This window comes from Oxyura jamaicensis, chromosome 1 (genome assembly GCF_011077185.1).
Source record: "Oxyura jamaicensis isolate SHBP4307 breed ruddy duck chromosome 1, BPBGC_Ojam_1.0, whole genome shotgun sequence".
NCBI classification, from domain to species: domain Eukaryota; kingdom Metazoa; phylum Chordata; class Aves; order Anseriformes; family Anatidae; genus Oxyura; species Oxyura jamaicensis.
This window is the reverse complement of record NC_048893.1, coordinates 87,753,879-87,775,229: the sequence shown is the minus strand read 5'-3', so window position 1 is coordinate 87,775,229 and position 21,351 is coordinate 87,753,879. Positions and strand designations below refer to the sequence as shown.

Genomic DNA, 21,351 nt, shown 5'->3' with positions numbered 1-21,351 from the left:
GCATTTTCAAACCTCCCTCCCCTTTTTATAAATAGATAAAAATGTTAAGGATGGCTTTTCGTGAATACCGATACACCTCAAGAAGCCATTTTCATAGAGAACTACAGGAAAAGCTCCTGGTCTCCTAAACAACTTCAGGAATTTAAAACTTTTCAAAAACCAGGGAATTGCACCTCCTGACTTGTCTGGTGTGCAGTTGTGTAAGGATCAAAGGGAGACACCTGCATGTATATGCATCCAAAAGAAAAGCTGTATCAAATGAGATTGCACCAGACAGAGGAAAAATCTGCTATTCCGAAGCCTCAGAAATCAACCACACCGATCCTTTTTTGTCATTTAAATATTTCCCTTCACAGCTGGCACTTTGGATATGTATGGTTCTTCACACATGGTACCTAATGATCTACCAAGGGTAAAAAAGATCCATCACCTGTAATCTCAAGCTCCACATTTTGCTTTACTTCACAAACTTGCAAGGAAAAGAACGAGCTCAATTAACAGGCAATAACTGTAAATGTTTTCTAGGAAAATAAACTAAACGTAGCCTAAATCTAGGCAGCTAGCTGAGGTTTTATTTTACAGCCAGAAGAGGGCACTCAAAAAACAGCAGAAAATGCTGGATTTGTTTGCCTTGAATACTTTATATTAACAGTCTGGTATCACACGTGTAGACTCAAGGAGATGGACCAGTCCCAACAGCAAAGTCACCCCTGCTCAGCTAAGTTTCCCCACTGTGATTGTGTCCAGTATTCAGAAACCTCTCGATTGAACAAACATGGTATTTTTACCTTTCACTTCATCAGGACAAGGGTTGGAAACACAGCAGGAAAGGTACCATCATTTATTTCAGCACCTGGAATCCCTTCTGGTTTTCCAGGCAGAGGGCTGAAGCTCAGACTGAGACTCAGCCAAAGCAGCTACTCAGGAACTGTTAACGACAGCAGATGCTGCTGCCTGTCATCAGTCAGAGCACGTGAGGCAGTTTTCTAGGCCCACAGGATGCTCTGGCGGCTGAATCTACTCGCTGGGGACTGTCCACAGGGAGCAGGAAGGAAGGGATATCTCCTTACAGACAGCTGCTTGTAAGACCTTGGCCTTACAAACACAAGAAACAGAATTTGGAGGCAAACCTGAAGTAGACAAGGGCCCTGAGTCAGGGTCACCTTTAACAAGTGAAGCAAGTTGCTACATCCTGCCCTGAAATGTTTTTAATCCACAAAACGAGCAGAAAATGAAATACCAGTTAAGCTGGGTTTTTGTTTTCCTAAAAATTTACCAGGTATGCACATGTACATGATACAATAGGCCTATGGAAGTAACATAAATTGCATCCAAGAACGTTAAGAAAAAGGAGGAAATCCTAATTTCAGTAAGCACTCCAAATATTCTCTCATTTGTTTAAGAAAATCTAATCTGAACCACTGGGAAGATCAGGTAGCACAATGCCCTGCCTTCTCATCTTCTCGTATTTAATGTAAATACTGAGAAATTAATTATTTGTATTATGTATCTTACTGCTGACATTTGTTCCCTTCGACAAGCATTTCCCATGTAAACATGCCATTTCATTCTTTTAAGATACCTCCCGTCTGCAAGGACCGTTCTGTTATACAAGTAAGAAGCTTCTCAGTCAAAAAGATCAACAGAAGTGCTATAAGAGAAGTAAAATTATACAACCCCTCACATTTATACTGTAACCAGAAGATGATGAGAATTTAAACTCTGATTTGGGGGAAAAACAATACAAACAAACATAAAAAGCAACCTACTTTGAAAGAAATCTGATTAGTCAGAAAGGGACACAGTATCAGGCAGCCTACCACTGGCAACGGAAGTTACTTGTACAGAATATTCCCATTCCCAAACAATCATAAAATCACCTCTGAATTTCAAAACACTACTTCAAATTCTTACATATCTGCACATCTTCTGACTTCCTTCTGCTTAGACACTTTACAATTAAAAATTACACTGAAAAAGTTATTTAACATTTCCTCACTGTACCAAAATTGGTCATATTTACAATTGTGAATCTCCACAGAACATACCTAGAAAATGTGTGGTATTTATTTACCTTATCTTTATCGATGCCGGGCTCTCTGTATGCTGTCCATTTTTGTCCATCATCACTGTATAAAATTCTGTAGGCTGAAACATAATAGTAGTACTCTGCTAGCGTTGATCCAGTAGTTATAATACCTGTGAAAATAAAAGTGCCCAGGTATACAAAAACTGATACCAGTTTGTAAAAAAATATTGTATCGGCTTCTTAATCCAGAGTTATATACTTAGAATCTCCCCTGGTCTTGTTACATTCAGAAAAGTTTCTCTGATGTGTCAGGGTCTGAAACTCCTAAAACTTCATCACCGTTTTACTTCCTTTTATATGTTAATTCTCATGATATAACCTTCCTAAGCACTTAGTCCCCATTTCTTGGTGAAATGGCCTGCTCGCTGGACCATGGCCCACTTCTGCCTGCAGGTGCCAAGATAGCCTCTCTTCCTTGCTTTTGTGCTGCCAACCTGAAAGCACCACTGAAAGAACTGCTGCCCCCTAAAGCAGACACTTCAGTGCTCAGAAAGACTCACCCGGAAAGCTGCTTCGTGGAAGGTTATTAGCAGAGGAATTAGAGGAGTAATGTAAAATCTGAACAGTCCCCAAGGAGGTGATGCCAAAGGTAAACTTAAGTTGTTTAATGACAGGAAGCCCAAGTGCTGACAGCAGAGCATGCAGCTGAGTTTGGGGACCGGTTCGTGCATTTGAGAAGGAGACAAACCCAAATCAATCAAAGCAGGATGTCTCAGAACAGTCTTAAAAGCCTGGGATTCTAAAACATGCTCAACCTACAGCAACTTGAGTTTGGACTTAAGTCAGATTGCAAGCACGCCCACTAACAACAGTGATTGCCTCTGAACAATTAAAATAGAAGACACTTAACATTAGCACAGAAGATACGATAGCTGTCCTATCACTAGGTTTATTTTCAAGCAGGCTATCCCTGAAGTTAACCCTGAAATGCGAGTGCCTCAGGGCTTCATGGGCCACGCTGCCGTCGGCAGGAACAGGTAACCAAAAGCTCGCCCAGCTCCCAGAACGTGAAGCCACCCAGAGCGAACTGGGAAGCAGCACATCCAGCTGTCTCTGCAAAGAACCACAGCGACTAGAACCACAATAGAAGGTGCACCGCAATCCCTGTGAAGGAGCAGAGCCCAACCCAGGCTCTGGCTGCATCAGTCTGTGTTGTTTGGTCTGCGTTGTTTGGTCCATTTGCTGGGGGACAACACAACAGGCTCTGCTAGGAGGGTCCAGCAACCCTGACTCACTGTCCGCGTTCCCCTTCAGGAAGGGGAAGCTGCCAGCTAGTTTGTTCTGCCTGCTGCTCACCACACGGAGCACGGCAACTGCAAAGGCAACTGTGGAGGGCAGCAGGGAAAACCTAAAAACATCAGTCGGTACACCCAACATCAGAGGTACCAGCAGACTGAGCTAACTGGATATGGATTTGGACCTCCCAGGAAACAGTCAGCAAGGAAGCACCAAGGATACAATAAAAACACAGGAAACGCTCCAACAAATTCTGGAAGAGGTGTTTTCTACTATGAAACTCCACTTGTTCAACTCTAGACTTTTTGGTGTGTAAGCTAGGATATGGAACTGAACTTCTTGTAATGGTAATTTAACATCTTCTAGATTTTATCTGAGACTAAGGACTGGAAAAAATCATGTTAGTAACCAAACCTCCTGAATGCATCTTAAAAGCTACATCAGACTCACTTACCTGTTATCCTCTTTTCTTTATTCAAGTCTATCTGCAACCACTGATGTTCATCACTGACAAAAGCAGCCCAAGGAGGCCCATGCCTTTTCAGTCTGGCATTTTCAGGTTTCCAAGTATTCATTTGTCCTGTTTGGTCAGACCACTCGAGAATAGATGATGCTGTGATCTGGGCATCAGGGATTACCCCAGATTCCATCCCCAGCGTCCCATAGCAACCTGAGCAAAGGAAAAGGTGAAGATTCAGAGTAAAAATCCAAGTTATGCAATGATTTTACTTGCTTGGAGTTTAACACTTGCCAGGCAAGTATTAAACGAACATCTAAATTTATTCCGTAACAATACTACCAAAAACCCACAGGCTTTTGCCTTCTTCCAGTGATGCTGGAATCAAACTTCTGATCTTTAGTTACTAAATGATTTATGCCTGCTCAAGAATAATGTGGATATTCTCTCAATCACCACCCACACAGAGCACTAGCAGAGAAGCACTGGTGGGGAGCTGTCACGGTTTAAAAGTGCATCACATGGTTGGTTCAGGAATGAGAAAGAGACTACTTGGTTACTCACTCCTTTTCACACCTACATAATTTCTTGGTTTTCAAACTATCTCAGCATCACAATGTTAATTGTGGTAACAATAAACCAATGAATGTAGAAAGCCATAACAAAATCCTACCCTTGAGCTCAAACACATCCTTAAAATTAGTTAATTTTTTTGTCACCATTCCTACTAAGTTTCCTTCCATGTCACGTTCTTCTGATGGCTAAAGACACCTAAATTCCTGGCTAAATTTCTTTGTGGCTAGTCAATATCCATTTGCTCCTGTACTAAAAGAATAAATAAAGAGCAACTAACAAGTATCAAATTCTGCTTTAAGCAGTAGATTTAAAGTGCAGGAGTCAAATCACTTCAAACCAAATTACAGTAGAGGAACAAAATACAAAAGAACCTATTTTTGTAGATGAGTAAAGCTTACTAAGGAAAGACTTTTACTAGGAAAATATTTGAAAAGACAATTAAGTATAATCTGGCAGGACAACGACCCTGTAGGACTGAGAAAGCAGTTTTAGAATGTCTTACACATATATACCGAGAGCATAAACATAACACAACAAACACGTATTTGCCTACAAGCAACTGAACAAAACAATGACTGAAGCACGACATACTGCATCCTGCTATTGACACATGCAGCAATGCGTATTTGTATGTAGTGATGATTAATCATCAAAACAGGCCAGTAAGATAACTCAAAAATATACACTACTGCCGAAGACAGTAAAAATACTTACGCAGAATAAAATTAAGAAATATAACACAGAAAGTTCATATGAAAGTATAAACATGTAATACAAGTGATAATGCTTACCACTTGTCTTAAATGTGAAGAGACTTGTAGATAATGGTCCCCTGCAGAGAATAAAAATATGTTTTTTGTGGTAAGTAAGGAAAATTGACAAAAACTGACTTTATTTTTCTTGTCTGACTGTTTGCCACTGAAACCTACACACATATGCCTAAACAAGGATTTAATGATGAAAGGAACACTTCTGTCACCAAGCTGCAGTGTTTTAAATACAAACCCCTTTTCAAAGGAAGTCTTGAGATACTACTGGTTTTACAGGTTTTCAAAGCATCTGCCCAGCAAAAGGAAAAACTTTCGTTAAAATGCTTCCTTTTTAAATTAATCTTATCGTAGCAACTGTTCCTAGGACTTCTGAGATAAAATTACAAGTTACACTCTTTTCTCTTGTGCAACATTCTTGCAAAAACCCATATGCAGCTGCAATAGAAACAACAATCCATCAAGTATAATGCAAGCTCTGCTCTGCAAATTCCTGTTTAAAACTGCACTGCAGTTCTCACACTTCAGTCTTGGAGAAAGGTGAAATGGAGAAAAAAGAAAAAACTTATTTTTTTTGACCTGCATTCAAACTCAGAAGTTTCCATCTTCAACATACTGGTATTTCCAAAACCACCAAAATCACAATTATTTACTGTTCAGGTTTCATCTCACCATTTTGCAGAGCGAATCTGCCCACACATGCACACGGACCGCTCCTCACAATGACTGAGCTCCCCAGCCTAACCTCCGGCCTCTCAGGACAAACAGTAGTTGCCCTCATTTAGTAGAGACAACCAAGGGCAAGCGACCTTTGTCTATGGGATTCCAAACACTAGTAGCACGGAAATAAAGCAGTTATTACTTACTGGATTGGTTTTGCCCCAAGGTTTTTTTTTTTGTTTTGTTGTTGTTGTTGTTGTTTTAAAAAAAGAACAGCAAAAAACTTCAGAACAATAATCCTTAAATTACAGACTGAACTATAAGGGCAGCTTTGGAAGAAGAAAAAAGAGAACTGTCCCTGCCCACCACCATCTTCTTCCCCTACTTCTTCCCCTCCCCAAGAAAATCCCCACACACACTACTATGACATGAAGGGAAAAAAAGGAAAAAAAAATACACTGTGCACTAGCTTTTAAAATTTGAAATTTAAGGATAAATATATTATTCACCTTAGATACCAAATTTCCCCTCTTTTTACAGAAGAGAAATTACGGTACCTAATTAAAAACACCAACAAAAACTAGAAATTACAGATTATGAAAAAAGACCAGGACAAATTATTATTTTTTACATAGCCCATTAGGAATTTATGGTCATGCGATGCATTTTGAAATCTAAAAACTCCTTGCAGAATTTGTGAAATTAATCTTTATGGTCTGGAGGTTAAAAAAAATACCTGATAAAAAAAATTGCAGAGTAATTGTGAGAACCTTACAGAACAGCACCTGCCTTTGGAACATGTAGATCCTGTAGCTGAAATTACTCCAGGCATGAGACAGTACGAAGATTTATGGTGCTAAAGAGAAGGAGGACACAGGAGGTACACTTACACTTTTGAGGTGACATTGTTAGCCAGGGAGCCTTCATAGTATGGAATGCCTTTGCTGATTACAACATTAATTTGGCCACCCAGAGTATTTGACACAACGCCTGCGTGAACACCAGCCATGCAAAGTGATGATGACTTGAGGAGGGGGGAAAAAGAAAAAAATAATACTACATTGTAAATAAATTAAGTAATACACAGTGTACTGTAAATGCTATGTTGCTAAGTCACGTTCTTTGTTGCTATTACGACATTAAGAAACTTATTATTTAACTATATCTGTTATTTAGAAATCATTTATCTTCATTTTCTTGTGGAATTTATAAAAACATAGAAAGCATCTCAGACATTTCAGTGAGTCCTAGCCCAGACGTATTTGGAATGCAACTCTTGTAATCAAATGCGCTCAAATAAATAGCAAGGTGAACAACTCTGAAAAAAAAAGCAAAACAGATTTTCAGCCTACGATAAATCTTTTATGCTAGACAACAGAAGCTGAATATATAAATTCCAAGAAAACCTTTTAGTATAAACATACTTTGTGTGCTTTCTTCATTTTCTCACAATTAAGGAGTGATGCAGTACAGATTTTGTAACTTTGAGCCAGTGGGTTGTATATTTTATCTCGAGATTAAACATGGTTTAACATCACAGCAATCTGATCCATAAAAACCCACCGTAATACATGAATGCATTTTCTTCTGAGGAACCCTATTACCTACGTCGCACAGGTCAGTGCAGATCAATTAATCAGACTGGTTTTGTTGTTGCTCTTCCCTTCTTATCCCAGCGGCTGTTAGTCCCACCCTGCTAACAAATACCACAGCGACGTTTCCATTTCCCTGGCTTGTAGTCCTGACAGCAGGACTGACCCACTCCACCAAGTCATTCAGGCACAGCACAGACTGAGCAGAGCAAGATGCCTGTTTCCCACAGCAAACCAGCTCAGGACACCTTTTTCATGTGGAAAGCAAGACCTGTCAACCCAAACGGGCTCAAGGCAGAAATGTCCTTGTGCTAGGGAGCAGAGACACAATCCAGTTCCAAAAAAAGGCTTAGCAGCAAGGGCTCTGCACCCGCTCAACTTGGTGTACACCAAGTTCCTGCAGGATGACTGACTCTGCACAGTGCAACAGGCACATACAGACTATTCACAGGCACTGCCTGCCACGTGAAGCACTGAGTATGCACAGACACACGGCAACTCTGCAGCCCCTTGCTCACATCCAGTGTGACAGGGATCAACCTGAATTTTAGAATAAAATTCTAAAATAAAATTCAGCAGGGACCAAGTTGCCTGCGGATCACCTCGATATCCCCCTGTATACCTCCCAGAAACCACATTTATTCTCAGTGTGGTACCCCAGCACAGATTTCCCAAGCCAATAAACAACAGATGAGGGCTGCAGATTTATGTTTACTTTTAACAGTTGCTTTCCCAAAGAAAGCTTGCTTCACAATTCTCTTAGAAGGAATCAGAAGATCCTTTCCAGAAAAGGGAGACTTCACATATGTTTGCCCTCAACAATTTATTTTTTTTTTAAAAAAAAAAGAACAACTTTTCTATGTGGCCTTTTGAGAAATAATTGCATGCTGCAATAGGCCAGGAGGCCCCTATATCTCAGGCTCACTGGCACAAAAACTTCTTACCAAGACATTCCTAGATATAATTCTCTTTAGTATATTAACACATAAAAACTCCAGCCCATTGTGGATCCTTATTCCTCACCCCTCAAATATCCCCGAAGCTCTCTAAATAAATGTAATTATGTCTGGCTTATGAACTCCCTTCCTTCCTATTTTCCTTGAAAGCAGAACGATACGATCCTGCAGCAGATGAAAATCCCTCCTCCCTGCTCACCAGAAGATGTCAGCAACGAGCACTCCAAGTCCTCAAGGAGTGCAAGACATTAGGGTCACACAAAAGAATCCAAATTTAAGGTATTTTTTAAAGCAGCAAGAAGCTAAGATCATTAGAACGGTATGCAAGAGAAATTTCTACCTGAAACTTTGTTTAAAGTGCTGGACAACTTGATTTCTTTCCAAACAACCTGACTTCTGGGTAATTCTCTGCCTTTTATTCAGAACAGAATAATAAAGTACACAAAGTAACAGGGAATTTATTTCCTGAAATTTCCTTTTTCCTGCATAGAAAACAGCTTTTGCAGATTTTGGCAAAAAAAATCCCAATAGGCTGAGTGCCTACAGATGCTGCAAGTATGATGGGCAGAGAATCAACTCCTTCTTATTACTAGGTATAAAAATTGCCCTGCAGCTATTTAGTAAGGACTTACTGTGGACCAGAACATCTAACACAGTTATACTGTGGTGATTTTTTTCCTTTTTAACATATGGGAAGTTGTTTATACAGGTAACCTAGGATTTACAGATATTTGAGAAAAAAAACAGGGAGGCATACTTTAGGTACATATTAAATATTAAAAAAGCATACAGTTTTTTTTAGCATTCTAAGTAAACTACATTATTAGATGTTAATTTCCGGTTTATAGAACCATTAATTTTATGGTATTAACTGTTTTGCAAATGTTTTTTTTTTTATAGCTGCTGAGTGTAAACAGCATTTCAGTGTAAACAACTGATAGCCTTTGTTTAGAGATATATTAATGTCAAAAACAAGAGGACACAATTAAAAAACCACACTATTGTTTTTGTCTTTATAAATTCAAACTTTGCAACTTGAGAAAGCCATCAAAAACAACACACAAAACACAGAACAGTATTTTGGTAGATCCATCTTTCTCAGCAGGCCTTGCAAATGTTCAGGTCTCTACTGTATTATGGCACTTCTTGGAGATGGCAACATAGAATGGTTTGGGTTAGAAGGGACCTTTTAAGATCATCTAGTCCAAACCCACCACCAGGAGCACAGGCACCTTATCAGGTTGTCCAAATCCCCATCCAATCTGGCCTTAAGCACTTCTAAGAATGGGGCATCCATAACTTCTTTCAGCAACCAGTACCAGTGCTTAACCACCCTTGTGGTAACCTAAGTCTTTCAAATACCCAACCTAAATCTTGTTTCTTTCCTTTTTTCCATTTCCTAAACTTTTTTCAAAGTTTTCTTTTCCATTTGGAGCCATTACCTCCCACCCTACAAACCTACAAGACTGGTGAAATCTTTCACTATCTTACGAGCCCTCTCTAAGTAATGAAAGGCCACCGAGAAGGCTTCCCCATAGCTGCCTCTTCTTCATGCTAAACAAACGCAGCTCTCCCAGATTCCCTTTAGGGAAGAGGTGCTCCAGCCCTCAAATTATTTTTGTGAGCCTCCTCTGGACTCACTGAAGCACCAGCCATTTAGCAGCGGCATAGAAAAAAAAAAACATAAGTAGCATGCTATTCACTTTAGGAGGCACAACTCCCTGAACCCAGACAGCAGAGCTGTCATCTGACATCTATAATAGAGTTTTAATCATACATAACATATTTTACCAAAATTCATGTGAGCCCACAGTATTAAATTTACTTACATCTCTGTATCCATGAGGAATAGTGCCTGAAATATCAGCAAAAGGAATCACACACCCAGCTGGACAATACTTACTGGAAGAAAACAAAAAATTGAGTCAAGATATGCATGTAACTCTTACAATGTTATACAATAGTCACTGGTTTTTCATTTACAACATACTATGTTATTGTTCATTTATCATGTAAGGATATATCCTAAGTGAAGAGATAAGAAATCAGATAAAAATATACTCAGCAAGAGAAGTACACAACAGCAGAACAGGCATTAGAAAAAGGTAGTTAAAAACCCATCTCATCTGTAATTCAGTTATAATAACTGAATATAATAAAACAAATTAAGTCATCAATTTTATTTTTTTAACATAAATACTATGTTCATAATACATATGTTCATAATAAATACATATGTTCATAAATACTATGTTCATAATACATCTATGAACTGAAAGTCTTGTAAGTAGCAGTATTTATTAATTATATTTTATAAACTAGAGACCCACATATCTATTTGTTTTGCATCTTTAAACTGTACATCTGAAAAGTAATGATATTTTGTAATAGCTCCTGGCAACGTTTTGATCATAAAAAACCAAGCCAAATTCAGTTAATATCACTAGCTCATGGAAAAAACGGGAAGACATCTGCACACATTCATTCACATTCTGGTGCCATTTCATACTGCACATACAAAAACCATTAAGTCTTCAAGATTTAACAATGAACTTGGGTAAAATGTCAGTTCAACAACAGTTGAAGCAAGTTTGCAGGTACCATGAAATCAACAGGATATGAAGACAAACATAAAGGGCAATGCCAGAACCTACAATTCTGGAACTTGGGAAAATGAACAAGGAAAGCAAAGGTTGCATTTTGAAAGGTTTGATTGAAAGCCCTTGATTTCAGGGCTTCATTTCTCCAAAAAGTAAATTTAAATACTTCACTTTAGTCTTCAGTTTTAAACACTGTCCTTGCTTTAGACAGAAACGGAGGACAAAACAGGCAAATGATGTGTGTTTCCTCCATAAGAAGGAACATAATTTTGTATCTCTACAGAACCTCATTAATTCACACCGAACTGTGAAATGGCTTTGCAATTATTATTTCTTTTTACCCATTTCAGAGTTTAGTGCTTCTTTGAGAACTTTAATACGAATTTCAGTATTGAAGGGGCATACACCCTGTAATATATATTTATAAAAGTATATTTTTTTAATGGGAATGTGATATTAGCTTATATGTGTTAGTGCAAATTAACGAGGTTCTACTGCATACTGCATGTACTTTAAAAATTGAAAAAAAGCAAGAAGGACAAGTGCAAATGTCAATATTATTAAGCTCTAACCGCAATCTCTTTGTTTCCTGAGTCCTCTCAACCTCCAATTTTCAAGTTGGGTTAGGTTTAAATAGCAGTGAACTAGAAACACTAAAATGACTTCAGTAAAGATAAAGGGGCAGAAAAAAAGGTAAAATTAATCTTACTTGAATTCTGGTTCGGAAAAGTGACTTGCATTGTCTAAACAGGTAATTAGGTCTGGAAAGAAAAAATATTAGGTCAAGAGGATGATAAAGACAATAGGTTTGAGCATGCTTTTCAAAAGTGCACAAAAAAACACATTTCAGCCTCTGTGGCTTAACCAGAAGTCTCAAAGGAAAAGAAAGTTCTTATTTAATAATTTTCTTTCAACAGATTTTGTATGACAGTAGAACCTTGATAATTTGTTTGAGTACTGAGAAATAATACACTGTTAGATAGACATGAGGAAATACACTAAAAACATATGGCAAGTTTTTTGTAGCTTAATTTTAATTTATAGCTATACTTCAGGGAACCTATGAATGAGACACAAACATATGCTCTGTTCACAAAAGGAAACTGAAACAGAGAAAATTAGATAATCAGCCAGCTAAACAGGCCTGTGTTTTCAGCACTTAACAGTCCTACAGTATTAAAACCAGGCAGCACAGGAACATTAGAGTGACATGTTACTGGCATTCATGATTGTTGCATCAAATTTTCTGTTTCTGTGCTTTGCGTAAGCACATACAATCCAAAACACACAGAAAAGCACCAGAAAACAAAAATTTAGAAAAAATCACATGAAAACCCTTTATTTGTTCTTTTTAGAATCGCATCTAGTAAGGATTTTCTCTCTTTGTGCCTTGCAAAGCAGTTGCTGGAAATCCCTCATCTCCTTGTGGACCACATATGTCAATCACCTTTACAATGAGTGAAAGGAGATGCAAAACAAATACAGTAGCTTCTTTTAAAGGCTAGAAAAACAAAACAAAACAAAAATGGGGGGGGGGGAGACAAGAAATGGCAAAAATAATTTAAAAAAATAGTCACCAGTCAACGAGGGATTGAAGAGTTGAGAAAGTATAGCAAGCTGTTACTGAAACTAAATTTTTCCATGAGGTGGGTCTGCATGTATAGAGTTCACTAAGAAAAAAAAATCAAAGTTATCTGCCATCTGGACTACTACCTGAAAAAATGCATTTTATCCTTTATCCAAAGTAGCTCTTTCACTCCTAACAGGTAACTATGACTCTTGCTATATCCGGGGTAAGCTTTAATAAAAAAAAACTTTTTCTTTTTTTAAATACCGTAACTTAAATAGTAACTCAACAGTTCAATTTCCTGTGTAGAAATATCGGGAAAACTGTATTAGAATTCATTACTTTTAGATGTTAATTTGTGAGAATGTGGGGAAAAAATGCATTAGTTCTTTGTTTTTACTAGACAACTCTCATTTTATCAGCACAGAAAAACTAAGAGAATCTTAGGAATACCTGATTTGTCAGTGGTTGAATAAGCCGCAAGAAATCCACGCCCAGAAGTGTGTATTCCACTCATGAACTGTACTGTGACTTCATTACTTTTTGAAGTAATTAAACCATCCATTTGAAAGCTAAAACCACAGTATTTTCCTAGGAAGAGAAGAAAGAAAGAGACATGGACCAAAACCAACGCATGTAATTAGAATCTTCCTTTCCAGTATAACCTCACATTAGTTCTGGTGTATATATTCAAAAACAAAAACACGTAGATAATACAAAGGCATGTAGTCAGTGGCCATTTAAAGCAAAGTACGGGTAATATAAACTTGCAATTGGTTCAACTTACTGTTTTGCTGCACCTAGAAAATCTAAGAGAGGTACTAGAGTTTTTCAGAAAAGAAAAAAAAGGTAATACAGCTTAGACTTGGTCTGCCTCTGGATCGGGGTACTTTTCTTGCAATACAAAATGACTAGAAATATCACGTTTTAAACTGAGAAGCTGGAGTCAGTAGGTATTGACAATATTTGCCTATAAAGTCCTAGAATTACTACCAAATGACTTGAAATTATCTGGAGGAATGGCTATTACAGTATTAAATCAGTATGGAATCCTCCAGCCCTACTAACTAGAAACTTTAATAAAATACTCGTTTAGACCCGTTTATTAACCAGATAAGAAAAAAAAATCTGTTCTACAGGCACCCTTAGACAACCAATGTTATAAATAGGCACTGAGCCTACATTCTCTGCAGAATATTAAAAGTGGATAACGACCAACAACACATGACACCTCATACGTTTCAGTTTACCATTCATTTATTTGTCTTCTTGATAAGTATGTTATCATATTGTAAAATAGCAAAAAAAAGAAGTCAATTACCTTCTCAACTAAAGGAAAATTACAATACTAAGGCGGAGGGGTTGGAATAACACGGCCCTGTTTTTGATCAAATATAATCTTTAAAAAGGTATGTCAAATTCCTTTAAAAAGAGAACTGCAATCTCAAACACTTAAAAAATATAAATACAAGTTCCTGTCATTCTTCAGAGCTTCCTAAATTTTTCTTTTTCTGATATTGTTCAAACAAAGCATGTGCTTTTTTTCTAATGAAAAACAGAAAATAGATCTTACAATACTTTAATGAAATGTATTAAGTTACATGCAATATAACCTTACTTAAATTCACTACTTAAGCTGGTCATCAGCAAAAGTTATGAAAATAGAAGTTCCTTTTTACCAAGGCTCCCCACTGACCCTGCATTTTGCCCTAAGCTATGTTTCAGTGATTAATTGCATTTGTTATGATGAACTGCATCATTTTTCCAATTACCACTTTTTTTCTTTTTCTTTTTTTTTTTTTTAAATTTTGTTTCATTTTCAGCCTCTGCATCTTGTTACATAGCTGACTAGCACGAGACTCTTCTCAGGATAGACACCATTTAACCTCTTCTTTGGGCAAACACACAGAAAGACATGTAAATCTAGCTTGGATAAACTATCCAGTGCTGCTCGTACCATGGAGATACAGCCTTTGACAAACTGTAGATGGATGTACCTTATGATTCATTGCAAGACATACTTTTGAGACTATAAATCATTTCCCCTGCTCTTCTCTGGCCTCCTTCCAGATTTTTAGCAGACTTTTTAAAAAGAAGGTACCAGAAATGGACAAAACGTGACTGCAGTGATGACTGTCAATGGTAAGTATAGAAGATGTAGTATTACCAATTTGTCTGTACTTATGCGCTGAAGGACCCAAAGTGCTTTTGTACAGCAGCGTTACAGCAGGAGGGGAATTCCCACAGTAGTTTACATTCTTTGCTCCTACAGATCTGGCTCACATAAAATATATTAAATAAATACATCTAAGTATAGATATGTACTGGCTGGATTGCAAATCTTACTGAAACTACTGGCAAACCTAACACCAAAGATTTCAATCTTTTGACTTACTGATAAATATTCAAACGCTTAGAGTGCGAACTAACCATTAAGAGTTTCAGGAGAAACCTCTGCTTATCAGTGAACTAACCCTGTAACAATTCAATTTTGAATCTAAATCACACAGCTTTGAAAGTTTCATTTTGAGTTAAAATAGGTATCACTGAATTTCAGATTTTATGTAACGCAATTATTTCAACACTAGACTTATCGGCAGTGCTGAATGCAAGAAAATTAAGAACTTAGGAAATCCAGAAGATAATTCCTTCCAAACAAAATCAGATCACTGTTTAGTCTCTCTACTCTTTACTGCTTCAAATACAAGTATTTAAGAAACTGCACCATCTGTGTCTGCCAGTGTTAATATCACTGATTGTTCTGTGATTTAATTTATCAGGAGCAGAACAACACACACATTTGCTCAACATACTGTGTTACTACACCAGCTGGGAACAGCTGAAAGTCAAGAGAAACACATGAAGTAGAAAATTTACTTGAACCCATTACGTCACTTGTAAAAGTGAATAATAGAGTTATCAGAACTGGACGTTCCTTGCCATTTAAGGACTTCGGTGCTTTCTATTTTAGACCAAGTCTGGCTCAACCACTCAAAGCACAGACTTATTTTCACACATGCTTACCAAGGTAACAGTTGGAAAAGAGGGTTAACTAAGCTGACATTCCACTAGCCTCTTTGCCTCTTTATAAAAAGACTCAGTTAAGTGGGATTAGTATTTGAGTACAAATAAAACAATCTTGGTGAAGTAAATCTCTCTCTCTCTCTCTCCAGATTACTGATTTAGGAAACAAAATAAAATGACTCTGCATAATAGCAACTAATTTTAGTGAAGGAAAAATGACAATTAATTTTGAGCTTTCTGCATAATAACCAGAAGGTTCTTAAAACCTTACATATACCTTGATGTGGATGATAATTTCACACTATTTGAAAATAACCACCTTATAATAATGAAATTCAAATTGTCCTCTTAAAGAGAACAAATTGAACTATGGACCTCCTCCTATCAGAAGATACTTAAAATACGTAATTATTGAAGCTTGACATCCTTTATTACCACTGAGATTAAGAGCTTTGACAAGAGCTTTCTCAGTATAAAAAGGCAGGCATTTTTTTTTCTTTCCTTTTTTTTTTTTTAATAAAGACGCTCACAATTTTGCAACTCCCTCCACTGTTTACAAGAACTTGGTGGAGTCTCTGTCCACTTTGCAAGCTACTGGGAAATGTCTGAGAAAAAAAAAAAATACAGTAGAGCCTCTTTCAATAGCCTGAAGAATCAAAGACTATTATAGGATCTGTGTTGCATTTAGCACAGTTGTATAAACAAACAAAATATAGGATACTCTGCTGTCATTATAATTCATCATTTTTTCAATTCATTTTTAAGTTCTAGGAATAGTGGCAAGACAAAGATATACACACACTTCAATAATACAGTAAACAAAATGCAATAACTTAAGAATAATTAGATTAAGAATACTGTGGCATTCCAGAAACCTTACCTGCTGAGCAACAATAGTAAGCATCCTTGAAAGGAGCACATCACCTGAGAAAGGGACTATCAGGCTACTGTTTTGTTTACCACTTTTATTTTTATATAGTTATAGTTTCATCTGTACTCTCTGCCTGTACTGAAGACCTGTACAGGCTACAGGTCTTCCTTAAGCTGTCTTTTCTAGAGGTAAATTTACTAAAACTAGTCCCTGATGGCTGTTTTTCTGCTGTGGTAGGGTATACACAGCACTCCAATATATTTTGCAGAGTTTCCTTGATATGAAGCCCAGGAAAAACACAACTCTGACTACAGAATTCCTAAAATTCCTTCCTTTACCTTATTTAAGATTTCTGTATATAATAAACACTTCCTTCTTTTCATCACTTCTTCTAAGAGTCGAAATCCACACTTTTAAAAAGCACTGCATTCTTATAATCAGGCAAGGTCTCACCCTGACCAAAAACCAATTGAATTAGAACAGTTTTCCAGGGCTACAAAAATAAATAATACCATAAACCTCATAGTTACTCTATGCTCAGAGAAGGCTAGGAAAGAAAAATTAAGAGTTACAAAAGTACTAAAACTATGTGCCAAGTCCTAGAAAAGACAATAGCTTTTCAAAACCAAAAATAAAAGCTATTACCTATCTCTGTTCTGGTGGAGCCAATCCCATTGTGAACTCTCAAATAACTGGAATGACAAGAATCTGAGTCATCAATATCAAAATCACCAAATTTGAGCTGAACTCGCTGCCCAGGCTTTACACGAATTTCCCATTCACAGACTGTACTATTGGGAGAGGTCTGTGGGTAGTTTATCGAAGCAAGAGTTCCACTTTCAGGGCCCAGAACAGTGTGTCCACATCCATCACCTACAAAAGAACAAAAATGAGTTAGCTACATTGTATCCAACTTTAAAGCTTCACTGGTGGTTTAGTTATCTTCTGCTGTGGCACAAATTTAAAATAAAACAAAACAAAAAGCAACAGTGTGTTTTGTTTTGTTTTTTTTTTTTAACCTTCCTAATCATGTTGGAAAAAAAAAACCTCAAAGATAAGTCATGGACAGATGGAAGAGCAATCGTGACAAAATACCTTTGAACTAACATTGGCTAGTGTTTAACTTCTCATCACTTGTGACCAGAGGGATTCTACAACTTACTCGACTAGATAAAAGTTTGTCCACAATGACTAAAATTTGTCCTGAAAGTACAGAAAGTGTCCTTGCTATTTTGTGTTCCCTCAACACCTATATACAGCAGAAAACAGGCTCCAAAAAGGAGAAAGGAGGTAGAAACCCACTAATAAAATAAAAGCATTTTTCTGTTGTTGCTGTATCCATAACACAATGAGAAAGAACATAATTGGAAAGACAAGGGACAGCAAATATTCTACTGATAATAACTGCCAGGTCTGAACATCATCAAAATGCTACTGCGTTGTTTTCTACTGTAAAAATTTTAATGCTGTAATTAATTCAACCCACTCCTCAGGGAACATGCTTAATTCTTCTGGGATTTGTATAACAAGTTAATTTCTAACTCCAGCATGAGGTCCTCAACATTAGAGTATTAATATTAAACTGCAGTAACGATATTAGAGATGACTTGTACAAATTATGATTTCTTAAAATCAGATGATGAAAAGCAAACATAAATCTATTTACTCAACAGCATAATGTGAACCGACCCAGTATATAGTACAGGACTACTGTAAGAATTTGTGAGTTGTTTTGGAAATAAGAATGTACTTTAGTAATATCCACCATCACTGGCTCTTTATAAATCACTGTCCCATTAGCACCAGAGCCCAAAAAGCCTGTTTATTGAATTTGGTCACATGAATGACTAAGCCAGGAACAGTGCTAGTACTTTCAGGATTTGTCACTACAAGGTCCAGAGATCTTTTGAAAGACAGCTGTACATGTTAACCCAAAAACAATCAGGACCTTTCAGGATCCTGAAATGATCAGAAATCATTAAGATCAGGAATGGAAGCAACAATAGCAGAGACAAAAATCAGACTACACACGCTGCTAGAAAGTGTCTTCAACACCACCTAAAAATGCACTTGTTATCTGTAGATCTATTTTGCCCCTCAAAATTACTGAGTGTCTGCAGTTCCTACCTTCCAATTACAACAGATTTAGCATTATGTCAGATTTCAGCAGTGATCAACATCATTTACATTGTCTAACAGCTAAAAGTGACTGGCAAAAACTATTTCTTATTACATATTTCTGCTTCCCTACTAAACCTGTAAAGGTAAGCCATGTTATAGAGACAAAAATTGTACAGATACTTAAGATTTTTAACTAAGCTTGAATATTCTTAATATAAATGGATTTCATGCGTGAACAGAAGTTCAACACACTGAAGTGGCCTGGAAGAAAAGCTCCATCAAACAAATCTCATTAATCTGTTTGCAAAAGCACCTGATTTTCAGTGACAAAACCTGTTTTCTTCACAAACTGAGCACTTTACAGACAGTTGTATGTTCCAAAATCTAAACCACTGCTGTTATGTAGAGAATTACGAACAAATGCAAGCTTCTTCCTAGCAGTCTTGAATGAAAAAAGATGCATCTTCTTTTGGGAAAGGTAACTGGGTTATCTGCTTCAGTAAAAACAAAAGTTGTATCTGTATAGCTGGTTTTTAGTCATGTTATAATTTGTCCAGCTTTAGCAAGTTGCTATAAAACACCGTTCCATCCCGTGGCAAATACTACTCCCATTTGAGTGATAGCTGATAATTACACTCTACTTAATTTGCAGTTCCCATTACAAAAATAATCAAGAAGCATGTATTTTACTTTCCTAAACTTTTACTCTAATACATTAATATGTAATTGTCCAATGTTACCAAATAGGCAGCTTAAATAGTACAATTTGCTTATCATTTTAATATTGGTTTCTTTCCAAAGGCACATTATAAACCTAAAAGTGAAAGATTTATTATTTAAAACTTGTATGGTGTTGGTTTATTAGTTACTAAAACTTTGGTTGTCAAACTCATTATTCACAGTATACTTATCAGTCAAAAAAAAAACCAAACCAAACCAAACCAAACCAAACCGCACTGACTCCTTTGCTGGTAAACTAGCTTTTCACAAGCAAGTACTCACACACATTACAGAACACATGAAATGTATTATACTAACAACAATAATAATGACAAATATATACTAGATCTTCTATTCATGGTGATATTTGTGCCTAGTATTTCAAAACAGACATTTATATTGCAAACATATGAAGTTAATTTTCAATGTAAACATCAATCAGTTTTAGGTTATGTCTTAAATAAGAGCAAAGAGCCAGTCAACCAGTTCTGTGCTTTTCCTGTCCTGTCACAGGTGTGAACAACTGCACAGTCATTTAAGGATTTAAAATATGCAGATACACTAATAAAGTCACCTTCTGAACATCAAATCATAGTAGCTTTGACCTGTCCAAGCAGATAGATTGCTCTGATTGCACTGTAAGGAAAATAAAAGTGGTTTTGAGATCTATAATACTTGGTTAATATTTCTCATTTCAGTGGGCCTATTATTGCAATGCAGTAGTGCCACATATGCTATTTCTGAAAACCAGGAATTCCAACAACACACATGATTCTTCCCTACATTTTGCTTCTTCAGCCTAGGTTGCTGGAAGTCAAAGACAAAGAAGAATTTGGGTCTTTGACCAGACTGTATTTAAACTGTGAATTTGTCCAATTAAAAGTAGCAAAGAGCACTTCTAACACTCATTTTTACCATTCTCTTTGCTAGCTTGGTGTTCAGCTCTCTCAAGCACAGAACAATACCAGTGCTGCATTTGTAACAATGAACAAGGCATGACTTTCTGATGAAAAAAAAAAAAAAAGCTAAACTCCAGAAACATGATTTGATGGAAAGAAAAATCCAGATCTTCCTTTTGTTGTAGGCTTTATCAAAAGAAAAAATGCAAGGCAAAATCCTCCTATAATCTATCTGCTTCAAAGAACCTGCTGTCAAATTGTGCTGAAAAGGAAAAATACTTGTGCTGAAGTGCATCCACAGCATCACCTTACGATGATGCCACTTTTTAAAAATAGCTCATTATGGCTGGGTATTTTAGATCTGATTTTGATTTGTTTCACTTCAGTTAGTGATAGCAGAAGCACCGGACTTCATGCCTGAAGAAGTTAAAGATTATCACTGCGTGTTTGGCACACACTTAAAGTCTGCCAATGGCAGAATTATCACTCAGGAGCTATTTGGAAATTTCTAAAAGTCTACTTGCAGTGAAACCCACAGAACAATGAAGCCTCACTTTATTTTATTGGTTCTAAAAGGATAGTTCTTGAGGCTTTCTATACAAATGGTGCTTCATCACTTCTGCTCGAGCTGTATAAACACCACCGATCATCCCCAGAGATGTATACATCTTTTATCGGGGGAACAATCTGCAGTACTCAGCAGTTTCCCCAAGAAAAAGAGAAAGCACAATTCTCCACACAATGTACAGTAGCATTAGCTACTTCATTCATTTGGAAGCCATTAATTAACTACCACAGAATCTTTTGTTTTGGTTAATCTGCGTGTATGAGAGTGGAACATCTGAGTACACATAAGAGACAGATGTCAAGTCCTAAATCAGTTACTCTTGAATGAGATGACAACTTCTGTTACCAGCTACCAGTACACAGCTGAATGAGTCCTTTGCCTTCTTTCTGCCCTCTCCATCACACAACAGACCTACTGTAGCGGCAGAACCGACTGAGCTCTTCACCAAATCATTTGCACGTACACATTACACCTGATGCTTGCTGGAAGGTCTGCACATGTGCAATGAATTTCGTGTGCCTGAGGACCAGGTTCACAGCAAACTGAGTAACCCCAGTTCTTCAGCCAGCTGTCTTAGAAACACGGGCGCCTCTTACGAAGCTGGTAGAGGAGAGCAGACTGATGTTGTCAGGAGAGCCATTCATCTCT

The 21,351-nt window shown here is 37.1% G+C and overlaps 1 protein-coding gene across 1 annotated transcript in view; it reads right to left on the bottom strand.

The window, feature by feature from the left end:
- DCBLD2 (discoidin, CUB and LCCL domain containing 2) overlaps window positions 1–21,351 on the bottom strand; it is a 44,282-nt gene that overhangs the window by 10,064 nt on the left and 12,867 nt on the right. Inside the window, exons 2-9 of the mRNA XM_035314959.1 lie at window positions 17,041–17,268; window positions 12,954–13,091; window positions 11,643–11,694; window positions 10,163–10,235; window positions 6,676–6,809; window positions 5,150–5,190; window positions 3,780–3,995; window positions 2,075–2,199 (exon numbers count right to left, since the gene is read on the bottom strand). Coding sequence (XP_035170850.1) covers window positions 2,075–2,199; window positions 3,780–3,995; window positions 5,150–5,190; window positions 6,676–6,809; window positions 10,163–10,235; window positions 11,643–11,694; window positions 12,954–13,091; window positions 17,041–17,268 — 1,007 coding nt within the window. The remainder of the gene's footprint in view (window positions 1–2,074; window positions 2,200–3,779; window positions 3,996–5,149; window positions 5,191–6,675; window positions 6,810–10,162; window positions 10,236–11,642; window positions 11,695–12,953; window positions 13,092–17,040; window positions 17,269–21,351) is intronic.